This window comes from Microtus oregoni, unplaced genomic scaffold (assembly GCF_018167655.1).
Source record: "Microtus oregoni isolate MIOR12 unplaced genomic scaffold, Mior012 000090F_ref0000504, whole genome shotgun sequence".
Classification (NCBI taxonomy): Eukaryota; Metazoa; Chordata; class Mammalia; order Rodentia; family Cricetidae; genus Microtus; species Microtus oregoni.
In genome coordinates, this window is record NW_024544599.1 from 4316289 (window position 1) to 4333323 (window position 17035).

Genomic DNA, 17035 nt, shown 5'->3' on the forward strand with positions numbered 1-17035 from the left:
TTAAAAACCAAAATAAGAAAATTAAAAAAAAAAAGGTCATAAAATCAAATCAGTTTTTGGACTTCCCACTTGAGATTGGGTAAAAAAAAAAAAATCCCTAACAACCCACCTCAGGACACATTTTCATGTAAATCTAGCACAATTCAATATAATAGAGCTCCATGCAGAATGTCAGTACTTACAGTTCATGCTGCTTTGGGCCCTAAAACATTTATTAACACTATTTGCATTTATTATCCACTTGTTCCTCAGTCTTTAGGGTGGTCTGCATTCTACATCTGGTGACCAAGACTTGGAGACATTATATTGTGAGTTCATGGGAAGTAACAGACTCAAACTCCCAATTAATGGCAAGTGCCTAATTTTAAAAAGCACAGGTCAACAATCTGAAGTTGATAGGATCTCTTACTTTCGAATAAATTATTCCTTAAAATGTATTAGCTTTTATTTTGTATGTGAACATGCACATGGTGTGTATGCGGTCAAGACAACTTGCAGGAGTCTGTTCTTTCTTTCCATCATGTGGGTCACTAGAGTTGGAAGGCTGGGTGGCAAGTGCCATCTTGTTGGCCCTTGATTAAATACTCTTAAGTGCCAACCTTCTACAGTCAATAACTATGACACATGATTCCCATCCCAAGTCAGACTTTTCTTGCTGACTTCTGGGCAAGCTGATACTGATGACGGAATTAAGAAAGAGGGTAAGAATTGAGTATAGTTATTTGTACTTTCAGATTTATCTTAGCAATGCTTCAGTGAAATAAGGTACTGTCAGTGATTTATTAAAAGTTTATTTCATGTAATAAATTATACAATTTATTTTTAAAGAGTCTATAGCAAAAATATTTTTGGAAGTGTTTCTCCCTTTTGGTACAGGTCTGTATCAAAGTCTCATAGCTCCAATCCCCACAGTTACACAGCTAAAGTCAGCCTTCCTTTACCTTTCTCCAAAAGTTCTTGCTGGTACCACTTGATTGAAAAAAAAAAAAAAAGATGGTATAAACACAATCTGGTTTTGTCCATGGCCTTAGCTTGAACTGCCAACTATTAGTAGGTAAATTACAAAGATGTATTCAATCACTATAAAATTATCATCTTGTGTCACACAGAACAACCATGAGGCCAAAATGAAAGTAATATGTAAGGCAATTTACTAAAGGAGGCAGCAAGCCAGATCTGTGCACTAAGGCTATCCAAAGAGTAGAACCAACAGACAGACAAGAAAGCACCATGCACCTGTCTGGATGACCCCCAGTACACACGTACACACACACACACACACACACACACACACACACACACACACACACACGCACACACATGTATACACGCACATACATGCACACACAATCACACAAAGATACACATGCATGCATACACAGATGCACAAACACACATACACTTCTGCTATTATTGCAGCCAATTGGTTCTTAGCAAATTATTCAGAGATTATGAAATTTCTGAAATTAACCAACTTCTGTGCGTATAAAATTGGAAATTTTCAACTCCATATAAGTAAGGTCAGTCTCATCAATGTATAACACAAAACCATTTCTGGTTTGGCAGAAATTAGTGCATCTTAGATTTCTAGGCAAAGCAAATCCAATTTTTATAAGTACCAAATGTGTATATATGTAAAACTTTTCTCTGAGAACAATATGAATGGGATTCATCAATGTTTTTCATGGCTGTTTTCAATTGTTGGTCACCTACTTCAGTAAAAAGATATAAAATTGAGTTTGTCAGGATGAAGTCACTAATTCAATATTATCACCAGTTTAAAATGTGAGTACATTTTCATAAGTCCCACTAAAATCTATGGAATCCATTGGCACAGACATATTCTATAGCTACAACCTCAGTGACAGTTCTTACTGTCCTGTGGTTAAAGAAACGGAGTCATTATTCAATTCAATGTGCTGGGACAAGGTAGTAGAAAAAAATTAATTTAAATCATATTTAAATTTACCATTTGTACATGAAGGGCCCATTGGTGGAACAGAGCTGGATTACATAGCTCATCTTGTGTAACTCAGTTCAACTACTACCATAAGCCAATAAAAAGCTCATAGTTAACACTGGATTACAAGGCTGCTGTCATGTCTTCCCGACAGTGAGAACACAACAGCAGTGTGTGTAAGCTGCATTAGTGATCAAACATTACAGGATTCAGTTTTCTTCTCTAAGCAGACTACTCCAGCCCATTGACTTTAAAAACCAACCTCCAAAATCTACCTTACAGCCTTATTCATAAGAGGAGTTGGGCCACGAAGATAATAGTAGTGTCTCAGGCAGTGCCTGGAATGTTCTCCACTGCCACAGTCTGAGAGCAGAAAAGCATCCAAGCAGTAAGTGCTTCACAGCAGACACTTGGGTATAGTTCTATGAACACATATATGTGAACATGAGGGAGCTAGGTAAAGGCTGGGGAAAAAGAAAAGCCTATGACAAAGAAATATTTTATTCTTTAAAACAAAACAAAACTGAGCAACCTTAGGGTCAAACTTGGAGACAGGAGGAAGAACTGGAATTGAAAACCACTTAAAAGGGAAAGGGTTAATAACCAAAACTGCAAGAGATTTTATGTGCCAGGAATAAATGTTATACCATAGCTATCTTTCACATGTGGGCTCATGTAATTTATCTTCAATTAGAATTATTATCCATTCAGCAGCTGAAGCCCAAGAACTGCTGATACTCGGCAGATGAGGAAGCATCTTCAGTCTCTGGACTCTGGCCTTTCTTAAGCAAAATGATGATCACACAATATAGATCACTTGTTCTAGAAAATCATTTCGGCCTGATGCATAGGAAGCTGCACTGCCAGCATTTCCATTGGCAGCAGCATCTGACCCTCCTGGGCTCCATGGAGACTAGGCTTCTGTAGCTTCATCGGGTCTACAGGGCAGTCCCGAATCCAGCAAGAAAACAGCACACGCCTTTTCAGTCCAGGATTTACTCCCATGTAACGAGTTACTGTAGCTACTCAAGAGCCATTTCAGTGTCTGGTCCACTGAGTGCAGAATGTATTTAGGAACCACCTAGATATCTTCAAGGGAGTTCTTTATCTCCAGCCAGCAAACCTTCACTTCCATGGATATCAGTGGCTCACATAGCCCAACTTACACACTCAGCATCTGGCTGAACTCAACTTTATAAACCCTCTATGAAAGACCCCTTTTCATACACAGCTCAGCGCCAACTAATACAAGCAACAGAATCCAGAGGCCAACACATTTGGCCCATTGTGTTGGAAGAGTATGTTTGAGGAGACATTATGAGTGTTTCACTTCGGAGAACTGGCTCCTCTTTAGAAAAGCAGGTCAACCTTTACTAAAGGAATCCTCTTACAGCATTTAATATACTATAAGCAAATTTACAAAGCCATTTTCCCAAATTATTTCTCCATAGACCCTTTTCCCCATGAGTATGTCTTGGGTAGAATGACACTCCATAGAGCAGGTCTGAGAAATATAGCTTTGGTATAGTGGTCTAATTCCCCAGTCTGTTTTTTGTTTTAAATTAACAAAAATCACTGTTAGAGCTATTGAGCCATACACACACACACACACACACACACACACACACACACACACTACTACAAACCTAAATATTCTTTCTGCCTATATAAAACATATGTTTGCAGTACTGTATAATTTTGACCTCCTTAGCAAGAACATGTTCAAAGCCAGTCCTGATGGTGGCTGTGCACAATACCTGAGTGAACTAGTCAGTTCACAAAGGCCGCTTAAAGCCAAGACAGTATGGGAAATAGTTTTCAGTTGCCCAAATGGAAAAATGAGCAGACTTATAAAAAACCATTTATAGCAACTTGTTTAGAACAAATGGTGCTGGCTGTTAAGAGTTTCTATGCAGTAAACTTGGTAACAATCACAGAGCGGTCCTTTTTGATATACAGTTACATGTCATTGATATGGTCTAAAAACGTATAATTTGCTGATTTTATATGTATGTGAACAGTACGACTCATAACTAACAAACCAAGAGAGCCATCTCATCACTAGGTGTTGTACCTCATGGGACCACTGACTTCCATGCAGCCCACCACAAACAGCAATGCCATCAGGTAGCACAGGAGCAAGCTGCCACACAAAGCGACTTTACTGAGGGGCTCGCTTCCATGACTCACATCACTACTGACATTTGGAGAATTCTTTTGTGGAAACCATGTGCTGGACAGTAAGTAAGATATTGAGCAGAACCACTGGCTTCTATCATTTAATGTCACCCACTTTGGGTCTTATATATGTTGCTTATATAATCAAGACAGTCTAGTTGAGAACAACTGCCCTTAGGTTTACATTAAACTATGTCTTGCCTCTGCTCCCTTGAGGACTCCCTCTTACAGGCACAGACAGCTAAACAAGCACCTAGTATTTAGCAACACTGGGAACATCTTTCTCAATTCTGTGTGATCAGAAACAAAAAAAAAAAAAAAAAAATCTTTGAATGCCGGAGAACAACTAAGAAGAAGCACTCTGTATTTCAATAAGAATTACATGTAACTTTACAGTTTATATTAGTAAGAATCATCTGAATTGTGTTATTTAACTAATATAACAATCAGATAATGTTCATTGTGACTGCATGTTATAACCTGTTAAGAATCATAAGGACTGAGGTATTCTAAGGATAAAAAAACAGCAATCACCAACAGCTACCCTCAGACCAGTCTCTTCCTTGACAGAACATTCTCTATAAAATTCTCAATTCAAAACTTTAAATATATCCTTTAAAGTGCTTGTATGAACCGTAGCAAAAAGAAACCTGTGTCATGAAGGTCGTTGGTCCTTGTCACCAAGCACACTATCGAGTTTCAAAGCCATTTCCTCAATATCCACATCTCCAGCTCTGTTACCGTCGTCAGCTACAGACACAGCACTTGCTCTATTTTGTTCTCTTCTTAAGGTGTTTAAGCACTTCTCAAGTCTCTTTATGAACAAGTCCACATCCTGCATCTTCATCCCGATGGCTGCCGCCGCATTGAGGTAAGCACAAGGGTAATTATCTGTATGGGACATGAAGCCTTGAAAAGTGTGGCCACTCACAGTTTGCACAGACCCAAGAGGCACAGCCCTGAAAGGGAAAAGATTCATCAGCCTGATGATGCTAATAGATGCCACCCAGAAACAAGGCACCTGTCTCACTAGTCACATAACCACAGGCTAAGACGCTGAGAAACAGCATAAATCATGACCTCTGCAAACAAACTGCTTAAAATGAAATTGTAAAATACAATTAAAGAGTCCTGCCTAGCAACAACCATTTACTCACCTTCTATAACAGAGAACAGGAACCTTAAGGAATCCCACCATTTTCACATCTTCTTCAAGAAGCAATAAGAAATTTAGTTTTGTGTCAAATCTAGACTCTGACTTCAACTGTGTAAGCCAAACTGCTTTGGTTTACTGTTACCTCACCATCAACAAAAGAGAATTCTAATCATGCACTCAGCATGGTTGCTCACAGTGAGCTCTAAGACCTATGTAACTGTTTCAGTGGGTGGAGGTAACCAGACAGCAAAAACCACCTTTAAGGTTGACTTCCACAGCATTCTTAGACATAGGCAGATTTCTAATCTTTTATTGTGTAAGAAACCAATTATAGGCCGGGAAGTGGCAGCACTTACCTTTAAGCCAGTACTCAGGAGGCACAGGCAAGGGGATCTCTGTGAGTTGGAGGCCAACCTAGTCTACAGAGTGAGTTCAGGACAGTCAATGCTATTTTGCAGAAACCTTGTCTCGAAAATCCAAAAAAGAAAAAACAACAAAAGCAAGCAAGCAAGCAATTAAGATCAACCCACTCATAGAGACAAATAGTGGCCTATTACAAAACCATTTTAAAAGCATCAAAACTATGCAGCATATAGACAGTTTCACAAGTAAAAGGCTAAACTGACCAGCCAGGCCTGGTGACACACGCTTTTAATCCCAGCACTCAAAAGGCAGAGGCAGGCTGCTCTCTGTGAGTTCGAGGCCAACCTGGTCTACAAGGCAACTTAAACAAGTTCCAGGACAGCTGGGTCTAGGCCTGTTACACAGAGAAAATCTGTTGCAAAAAAAAAAAAAAAACAAAACAAAGAAACAAACAAAGAAAAACCCAAATAAACAAAAAGCTGAACTGACCTACATTTGTTTTTTCTTTGAACAAGCTGTCACTCCAGCTGTGGTTAACACTGGAAGGGACAGGAGGATCCAGAGGCCCATCAGAGTACATAGCTAGACACTACTAGCTCAAAACAAAACAAAACAATGGAGCCAGAGGGATGGCTCAGTGGTTAAGAGCTCACATTCTTCTTGCAGAAGACCCAGAGGATCCAAATTCCATTAGCACCACCCACATCAGCTAGTTCATAACATGCCTATGACTCCAGCTCCACAAAGATCTAATCAAAGTACAAATAAAAACCAAGTCTTTAACACAGGCATTTTATTCTCTGCAAGTGTGGAGACGTGAATAAGAATGGTCTCCATAGGCTCATATATTTGAATGCTTGTCATCAGAGTGACAACACTTAGAAGGATCAGGAAGTGTTGTCTTGTTGGAGTAGGCATGGTTTGTAGGAGGAAGTATGTCACTAGGGATGGAGTTTCGAGGCTTCAGAAGCCCAAGCCAGACTCAGTGGCTCTCTCTCTCCCTTTCTGTTGCCTACAGATCAGATGTAGAATTTTGGCCACTTCTGCCTGCCCGTCACCATGCTCTCTGCCATGATGAAAATAGACTAAACCTCTGAAACTGTAGGCAAGTCCAAATTAAATGCTTTCCTTTCTAAGAATTGTCACAGTCATAGTGTCTCTTCACAGCAATAGAAACTGACTAAGACTGCTAGTCAGAGTAAAATGCTTTCATAGAGATGCGATGGAAAGCACTTAGAGCAAGATCCATCATTTTTCTCTAATGTAAAATACCTGATTTTCACGCCCATGTACAAGTATGCTTCCAAGATAGTACTTGGTGAGGAAAAGCATAACTCTTTTAGTTTAGTGTTCTGGTTAGTTTTTATTGTCAACCTAACACAACCTAAAGTCAATTAGAAGAGGGAACCTCAGACCAGATTGGCCTCTGGGCTTCTCAATGGGATATTAATATGACTGCTAGTTAATGTAGGTGGGCCCAGCTCACCGAGGGCAATATTATCCCTAGGCAGGGGGTCTGGACTATTTAAGAAAGCTAGCTGAATGAACAAGTTAATGAACAAGTCAGAAAGCATCTTTCCTCAACGGTTTCTACTGCAGCTCCTGCTTGAGATGCCACCCTGACTCCCCTCAATGATGGACTATGACCTGGAGTACAAGCTAAAGAAACACCCTCCTTCCCAATGTGCTTTTGGTTAGAGTGTTTTAATCACAGCAACAGAAATATAACTAGAACAATTAGAAAACAGTTATTTCCTTAGCAACTTTCCCACTTGAAACTGACTTCTTTCTAGTCTACTATTATAATGTGACAGTACAGCTAAGAAAGAATTAGACAAAAATCTACATAGAAGCTGGGCCTTGCAAGACAGGAGTCTTGCAAGGTCTAGGCCTAACTGGGCCAAATAGTAAGTTCAAGTTCAACCTGGACAGCTTAGTGAGAACCTGTCTGAAAATAGAAAGAGAGCTGGAGATGTATCTGTAGTCAGGTGCTTACCATGCATGCCCTGGGCCCTAGGTTCAATCCCTAGAGCTGCAGGAGCAGCAGCAGCAGTTGTAACAACTCTTCATCCAAAGAGGTAGTAAAACAAACAAGACTCCTGTCTTCCTGTAGTTTGACCAGAGTCCAGAGGTGGGGTGTTAACAGTCTCACAGGTTCATTACCTAATTGTTCTTTGGCCACAGTGAAGCCTCAGGCATGGCTCAGTATACAGTGAAGGACTACTGAAGAGAAGTCCTTGATTAAACTTACTTTTCTTTTGAAAGAAAAGTCAACATACTTTTATTGCATAGAACCTGAAACCCTTATGTGGTGTAAGGTGGGGTTAAGGAGTCAGACAAAAGAATATTTATCTCACCAAATCACCATGCAGGACAGAAAAGGACAAGAAGAGTTGAAGAAGGAAAAGTCAAGAAACTGGAATCAGTAGAAAGCCAAGCACCAAAACCCAGGAGGTACCAAGGTCAAAATGGCAGCACCTTTGCCTCAGACAGTACTTGTATCACCAGGCTTTCACTTGTTGGTATGCATATAAACTGTTCCTTCCATCTGAACATTCAAGTTCTTAAAATGCAGAAAGTGGAGCTTTGAAGTTACTAAGATTACAAAAGCCTTGAAAATCCATTAGTAAAACCATAGGATGAAACCAAAACAGGTCAAAAAAGCTACACAAGTCCCTGCTGGCTGAGGGGCAGACACATATCATGCCTAGAGGTGACAACAAAAGCAAATAAACTCATCTCTTAAAGCTACTCACCTGGCTCCAGAAACTTGTCTGGTAAAAAGCATTGAACCAAGCTGGGTGACAGCTTTGTCATGCTGTTCATCTACTGTCCTGAGTGTCATAGCTAGGAGAGAACAAAAACAAGGACAATTCAACAAGCTTTTGGATTACAAAAACCACCCAAGACAAATAATGATAAAGAAACTACCTTCATTCACCGTTCCATAGCATAAGAGCACTTTACTACACTTGATAAATTAGAGCAAGGATTGTTTCCATATCAGACAAGCACAATTTAAGCAAACAAGTTCACAAACCATGGACAAAATTTCCGTATCACCATGATCAATGGAGCTGCTAACTGAATCCAACCAAGTTGGAAGGACTTAAGCAATATGTATGCATATTATCTCAGTAGGACTAACTCCTACATACACAAATGTACAACTGTCATTCTGAGACCTCATGGTAAACTGCGTCCTTGGCTCCCACCACTGCCATGGTCATTACTTATTGAAGACTGGCTTGCCAAGCTAGACACTTTACAAACCTTGTTGTACTGGCTGGTTTTATGTGCCAACTTGACACAAGCTAGAGTCATCAAAAAGGAAGGAGCCTTACTTGAGGAAATGTCTCCATGAGATCCAGGTGTAAAGCATTTCTCATTTAGGAATCAATGGAGGAGGGTCCAGCCCATGGTGGGTGGTGCCATCCCATAGCAGGTGGTCCTGGGTTCTACAAAGTGGGCTGAGCAACCAAAGAGCAGCTCCACTCCATGGTCTCTGCATCAGTTCTTGCCTCCAGGATCTTACCCTGTTTGAGTTCCTGTCCTGACTTCCTTTAGTGATGAACAGCAATGCAGAAGTGTAAGCCAAATAAATCCTTTTCTCCCCAACTTCCTTTATGGCCATGGTATTTTTATTGCAGCAATAGAAATCCTAAAACAATGGTCTCAACCATTCCTAAGCAATCTTGCATGATAGATTATTTATTATCTCTATCTTAGAGAGGGAAAAGGGATTGGCAACTAAAACATGGCAGAACTGATATTCCCAACACCACCTGCTATGTGGACAAAAGATTAGGGGCTTTATTATTAGGTGTTGGTACCCATATGATTCTCTATGAATGCACATTCCAAAATGGCTTCAGTTAAACATGATTCACTTTTCTTAACTGGATGAGAAATATAAAACATATTCACAAACTAATTATGAAGCTTTTAAATACTTAGGTATGTAAAAGTCAATTATTGACTTTTTAAAAATGCTTTTTATTTATGTGTTTGTTTTGGGGCATGTACAAGAGGATGTTAGATTCCCTAGAGCTGGAGTTAAAGGCAGTTGTGAGCTGGGAACTGAACTCAAATCCTCTGGAAGAGCAGCATCTTAGCCACTGGAAACCCCTCTAGCTCACTAGTCTCTTCAATAGTCCCTGAACTGCATAAACAGAAACATTAGTTCTTATATCAGCAGATCAATTGATGACAGCAGAGGCTGAGGAAAAGAAGCAAAGGCACTGATAATGCTATGCTGGATGCTGGAGCTTTGTTAACTGAACAGATTTTCATTATAAGAGGCAAGCCCCAAATTACTATCTGTATATTCGTTATATTTACTATTAACTCTGATTCCTTCACTAAACAGGCTTTACCTTAGAGAAATTAAAGCATTTCTAAAGGCTAAGTACATTTTAAGTTATCACTTAATAATGGGATGGATTTAGAAATATCAGCATAATCAAAACGAGTTCATTATTTCTATAAATGACAACTTCCTCCTAAGATATTTCAGACATACTTTCTTTTATTAAGGAAGAAAATTACCTAAAGATATAGGGTTGTGAGGTGTCTGCAACAGTCTTTCATTGTAGGCCTCAGCCAACTTCTTCAGTTGGGTGGACAAATAGACAAACATTTCCTGAAATAAAAATACCGCAAATAAATACAACTCAACCTTAATACAAAACCTGACTGGTATGAAATGTATGCTATCTACCATCTCCCATGTCTCTCCTATGCCACAATACAGTGAGATTCAGAACCACTGCAAGCAGCAGACTGGGGGAAAGACAGCCCAGCCCACTGCTGGTCTTGGGCTATAATATATCGCATCTCTGCAGAACTTTCAGAGTTGATACTTCAGAATTCTTTTAATGGGAAGACCAGCATATTACAGTGTTGCCCAGGCTAGAGGTAAACTTCTGATCCTCCAGTCTCAGCTTTCTAAGTAGCTGGGATTTAAGTATATACGACACATCTGGCAAGAGCAAGCACTCTACCCAAACATTTCTGCACACGTTACCAGCACAACTCTTCATCCCTCTGCACTGTTCTACACAGAGTCTTTCCACACCATTAGTTCCTGTTCTTCTCAGATGACCTCCTCCTGTTACTACTAAGAAAATCTCTCCAATGCTAACATGGATCCATTTACTATGCAAGTTACATAGTAAGTGGAAGTTTAAAAAGTGTACTGCCTGTGTGTTTGCATGCATGTGTGCGTCCCCAGGTCAAACTAGAGATCTTGTGTGTGCTAAGTAAGTGCTCTACCTCTTTGCTATATCCCCAGCCACAAATTTATTCTGTTCAAGGTACACATAGCTAAAATGAACAATTCTCTTATCTCAAGGACTACAATAACCAAAACTAAAACTTACTCTACTTTGCCCATAGCAAAAAGTGTAATAAATGTTTCTAAGTCTAAAATGTCACCCACACAGACACAGCAGTATAGCTGAGTCAGCAGCTATTTAAACTGAAAAGTTATTTTCTTCTGCTTCTGCTTGTGAAAAGGTGCAAAAATGAAAACCTACCCAAATCCATCTGCAGTTGGATGAGTCTACTTTACTGACCTCCATCCACAGTTAGACATAAATTCTAAAGAGACTCCAAGGCTAACAGCGGAAATGACACTTCTTGAGTTCAAAGGCCACAAAAGCTGCTCTGCTTTCTCCCTAAGGTAGCTCTCTCAGCAGCTTTTCGGGTCTAAAGTCCACAGATGAGCAACTCTATCTGGTAACAGATAAAAACTAAGAGAGGAGGGAGAATGCTGTCCAGTTTTATGAATTACCAGTTCCTTACAGGTACAAAGGCCTTACCTTGCTGACAATATATTCTCACCTAAAATGTTATACGAATCACCATTCTTAAATTTATAAGAACAATTCTTAACATGTCAGAATCATAAAATATTAGATCACTAAATTAGTTCTTTTTATAAAAAAAAATTGCTATTGTTATCTGATAGATGTGGTAAGACATCCTCTTGTCATAAGTATATAATAAAATGTATATAAAATATATATTTATACACATATTTATTTTATATTTATAAATATATTTTATATATTATCATAATCATGAGCTATTGAAAATATACATCATTTCCCATTATTTTTTAAAATATGGGTGTTTTGTCTGCATGTATACCTGTGTGCCCGGTGCCTGTGGAGGCCAGAGGAGGCTGTTGAAAGCCCCTGAAACTGAAGTTTCAGAGTGTTGTGAGATGCCATGTGGGTACTGGGAATCGAACCCAGGTCCTCTGGAAGAGAATCTCTTCAGTCCTTATTTTCAGGTCTTTCTATTCATTACTTTACTTTCAACAGCACCTACATTTTCAGAGTTATGTACAGCAGTAATTCATCTAGTAACTAATATTTTTTAATGAATTATTTTTTCTGAGCACATTTATTAACATTCAATGTTTGCCTGTATTTCCAAATACATCCCTTTGTGCAAGCTACACTTGATAACGACAGCAACAATTATCACATAAAACTCCCATAAATCTGCCTCATATTGAAAGATCAGTATTCTACTTTATACAAGTAGCCAAAAAGTTTATGGAAAAAAAATGTTTCTGCTTACTTATTTTTTCCTGTATAATTTATAACTTCATTAAACTATAATTAAACATAATCTGAGAAACATTAAAGACAACTGTGGTCATTTTCACAAATGGGACAAAGTTATGTGAAAAAGGTATCTTTTCTTGGACATTTTGTATATTTTACTGGATTATCCTCAAATCAATATTCTAATACTCCTTCAAAACGTAGCACACGTAAGAATTAAATGGAAGTAAAAATACCAAGAACTGTATGGCAACTAGAAAAATTCACAATCTCTTACCGCGGCATCAGTACCTAAAAGTAGAATTCATGGGTTCTGGGTGTGTCTTTTCATCTACTACAAAGTACAAAGTTGCTAATTTTAAATGCTCTGCATTAAAAAAAAAACAACAGTCCCTTATTTCCACATAGATAAGAGATGATAATGTCTCTTTATCTATAAAATCCTAACTTTTATCAGTATGTCTAACACTCAATAGCCGCCAAGAATTGCCCTTTATGTATCCCTATGTCCCCCTAGCAACAAGGCTACCTTCGTCTTTGATTTATTGTTAAAGAAACAAAGTCCTTTGGTTTATGTACTTCAGTGCAGAAGCCCAGTCTAAAATAATCTCCTATCTAGTGTGGCTGCCACATCCATAGAGTGGACCCTAACGAGAACTTAATTTGTACCTGAGCTAACTTTTCCTGAAGTTACCTAGAGGGTACCTGCAAATGTAACCATGCACATAAAACATTGATAGAAAACTGAATTTGTGCATGTTCATTTCTAATCCACTAATAAAGTACTTTCAATCAGTTCTATCAATCACCGGCTAGTCAGAGGTTCAGAGTTATCTGTTGAGATCTGGTCTCGCCATGAAGCCTAGACTACCTTACCCTTCCCAGTGCTGGGATTACAGGTACATGTCTCCACCCCTAGCCAGAAATCAGCTTTTACTGTAACTAACATAAGGAGAGAAATATTTACTATAAAGATAATCATAAGGTAACGAAGTCTCATATATCATTAGTGTTTAACTCAATTTTTAAAACCTATCTTCGAATGAAGCTCATGCTCAACAACAAATATTTACAGAGTCTTTACTGCATGTAGAGGCTGTAGGAGGTAAGCTAACCTCAACTGCAGCAGACTGAACTGCACACAGGGCAGGGTCCTAATGTCCTATTAATATCACCACACTTTAAAATATCTTTCAGGATATCGTATGGCGATCCTACACTAACACTGAGCTAAGCAGTTTTACCTGATGCATGAAGGTGCTACAGAGCTTGTACTATTTTCTGCTACCGTTAAATCTATAACTGACATTTATTATAAAATACTTCTGTAACAGGAGAGATTTATAAGCAGCACAAGCAAATGTGTATAGAAAGATCTTACTTTCAAGAAATGAAATAATATTGATTTTCTATGTCCCTTGCGCTGTATTTAACTTAATTTTAAAAGACTCTCACTACAGATAAACGGAACTGTATACCTGAATGCTAATGTCAGCTATGTTTCTAGAATATGAACACAAAACCTTATACTTTTCATGAAAAAGGAACTGAATTATATTACACATTATCTTTTGTAAGGGCTTTGAACCGCAGGCTGAAACCCAACATCCAGACTATCCCTCACTAGAATCCAGATGTGCATAGTTCATCAAACTTCCAAGAAAATGTCTGTGCAACACGCTGCATCATGTGATGGGGTAGGAGAAAATGGTGTTCCATGCCTGTCTCAGAAGGTAAGGAACCATGCGTGGACAGATGGACAACAGCATGGACACACACCCACACAGAGATAGCCACAGCTGAAAAAATTGATACTAAATATTGTGGTCTCCACTGTGGCTGCCACCAAGGACCAACACATGTTCAACAACGCTTGCCCCAGTGGCAAAAACACTGCTTTCAAGGTGCTGAAGTCTCGTAACCAGGCCCCAAATCAGACATTGACAAGAGATTCAAGAATTCCACTTTCAGGGCACAAACAAACTCCTTCTTCCAAATTTAGCTCTGGTTAAGCCACTGCTGTTACAATCTAGTGTTCTAGAACAGGGTTTATCCTCTAAGCGTCAGCTCACAAGTTCTAGCCCCAGAACAGCCATTCTACTACACCCCTCTTCTGAACTTGCCCAATTCAGCAGATACTTGCAACAATAAATGACGGTCTGCCACCCTGGTCAGCAAAGTATTTTTCTATAAGGAGAGCTGGGCAGATAATGGGCTTCTTTGGAAGCAAGGCAGAAGTGGACAAACTTCTAAGGCTGATCTTTCTTTTTGCATAAGAAAACTCAAAGAAACAGTCGCTTGTATTTTAACCTCTTTTCTTCGAGGCCTCTTCGTTAAACTCCTGGTCATTCCTCCCTCTATGAAGTAAATGCACTGATCAGGAAGGGGCTAAGGGCAAAGAGGCTCAATTCACACACAAAGTTCCACTCTCTGATCCTTTCACCCTTCAAAAAGGAAAGCTTGAGGAAAGGAATGGCTTCCAGCTGAGCTCCTGTCTGCTCAATGTGACAAAGGTAAAGCCTTTCCTGAAGAGATATAGCTGGAAGAAATAACCTCTAAAAATACCATTGTGGGGAATAAGGGCACAGAATAAAAAGAAATCCCAAGTTTTCCTTTAACACCCCTCTTTTAGTTCACAGAGCAGCAGTAACATAAAAAGGCGCTCTCAGTGATGGTTTATAAATAGCTCGGGCTGGCGCAAAATAGCTTTGCCTCGGCTTCTCCACAGCTGAGCCAATAAACTACCATGATGAAATGTTCACAGCAGAGAGAGTCCATTTAGACAAAAAAAGCTACATTTCTGCACCAAATCCAATATTAAAAAAAAACAATATTTATGCTACATTTACGCAGTTGTACTTATGGAGGACATACACATTTTCTGCAGCAAGACCTACTATGTGGAGACATTAAAGAACAATTATTTTTTCATGCAGTGTCAGAGTTCTCAGATCAGTATTTTAGTATTCTGGAAATTACTCCATTAGACAGGCTTTGTTCTAAGTAATTCTATACAAAGAATTTTAAATAAAATCAATTAGTGCATTTGAGAGCCTCTGGGGTTTAAATACCTCCTCTAGATAGAATGGGAGGGTCACAAGATCAATCATCTTCTTTATGGCTCAAATGCCTAGGAAGAAGGATCGATCACTCCCTCGGTGCTGTAGAAGTAACTGTAAACATGAGAAGACAGTGGTTCAGACACGGGCATGAGCAGCACCCAGACTCAGTCTTCACCAGCAGTTCTAGGACTTGAAAGTGGCCAATCTTTCTGCAAGCTCATCTTCCCAGATCACAATTTCATATGCAAAATGGAGACAATCCCTACAAATGAACTTGATGCACACCAAAGAATGGATACAATGAACCTAGCAGGGGACCAGTGGCATGGCTGAGTCGGCTGTGCAAGCTCGACAACCTGAGCTCAGTCCCTGGTACTCACAGTGGAAGGTGAGAACTGTTACGAATGAAGCATCTGTTAGTTTCTTTTAAAAGACTGGCTCTCACTATGATGATCAAAAATTCCTGGGCTCCAGTGATCTTCCTTCTTAGCCTCCTCAGTAGCTGGAACCACAAAGCTCATCACTTTTCTTTTCAAGGCCAGCATAAGTCCAGCATTTCAGCAATGATGGAGGGATTTATTATTTTAGAATAAGGAGGCGGCTGACTCCTACTGGCCCTTCCACCGAGGACTAGTCCTTCATACCATAACAAGCCTTCAGGCTTCCAAATCACTCAAAAGAAAACTTTTCCATTACTTTTTCAAGAGCCTCTATGCCAGAAGTGGCGACAGATGCCTGTAGCCCCACTACTCAGGAAGCAGAGGCTGGAGGATTGCCCACTGTATGAGGCCTGCTTTGTCTACATAAAGCAAGCTCCAGTCAGTCAGGGCCTCCCAAGAACCTGTCCTAAAAGAAAAGGCAGAGCTATTAAGCCTGCAAAGCAGGTAAAAGGCAAAGCGACTCCTCCTGCTCCTGATGACCTGAGTCCAAGCTCTGTACCCACAGACTGACCCTGACCCCCACACATGTGCCATGGCACATGCACGTGAGCACACAAATAAATGCAAAAGAAAATTATTTAATAAAAATGAGTAACAAAAAAGGAGAGCCCCTCTACCTTTAGGTGATAAATGAACAAATAATTCCCAATACAGATGTTTCTAAATAACAAATACTAATAGTAAAATAATGCATCTGAACTATTTCTCAGCATATCTGGACAGAAGGGATGATTAGCTTCTACAGGACAAATAAGAGATGGAAAAAACCCAACAGTGGCTCCTATATAAGTGAGATATACAGGCTAGAACACCGGCATTCAACAAGGAGCAAACCTCACCTTTCTTTCCTTTAACAGTTTCTTGTAGCCATTGCAGCCCAGTGACAACAAGGTGATGAGGACGTCTAAGGATGGAGAAGCTGAAGCTCTTCCTGAAAACAGAGGAACAGGGCATATGCAGGAGGACTGATGGGGAGGCTCGAGAAATCAACTCTTCACAGCAGACTATATGCACATATATTTTTGTTCATTAGTTAATTTTTCCAAAAAACAAGTTATCTATTTACCTGGATACATCTTGCTAATTTCCTGAATGAAGGATTCATTAAAGCCAGCAATTATAGCACCACCTACTGGAACCATAAAATTTTTGTCCAAGCTCTGAACGAAAGCATCGATTCTACCAACCCGAGCCCCCTAGAATCAAACAACATATGGGTCACATGTCAGTCACTAGGACAGACAACAACTTCTATTAACGAGCAAAGGCCACAACAAAAATGTCATACAAAATGATAC

At 39.5% G+C, this 17035-nt stretch overlaps 1 protein-coding gene across 1 annotated transcript in view; it reads right to left on the reverse strand.

Annotated features, from left to right (window-relative positions):
• Positions 1 to 761: 761 nt before the first annotated feature.
• The window catches only part of Sepsecs (Sep (O-phosphoserine) tRNA:Sec (selenocysteine) tRNA synthase), a 30072-nt gene continuing 13798 nt past the window's right edge, over positions 762 to 17035 (reverse strand). Inside the window, exons 7-11 of the mRNA XM_041643778.1 lie at positions 16804 to 16933; positions 16577 to 16668; positions 10206 to 10299; positions 8414 to 8504; positions 762 to 5097 (exon numbers count right to left, since the gene is read on the reverse strand). Of these exons, the coding sequence (XP_041499712.1) occupies positions 4794 to 5097; positions 8414 to 8504; positions 10206 to 10299; positions 16577 to 16668; positions 16804 to 16933 (711 nt within the window). The 3' untranslated portion in view covers positions 762 to 4793. The remainder of the gene's footprint in view (positions 5098 to 8413; positions 8505 to 10205; positions 10300 to 16576; positions 16669 to 16803; positions 16934 to 17035) is intronic.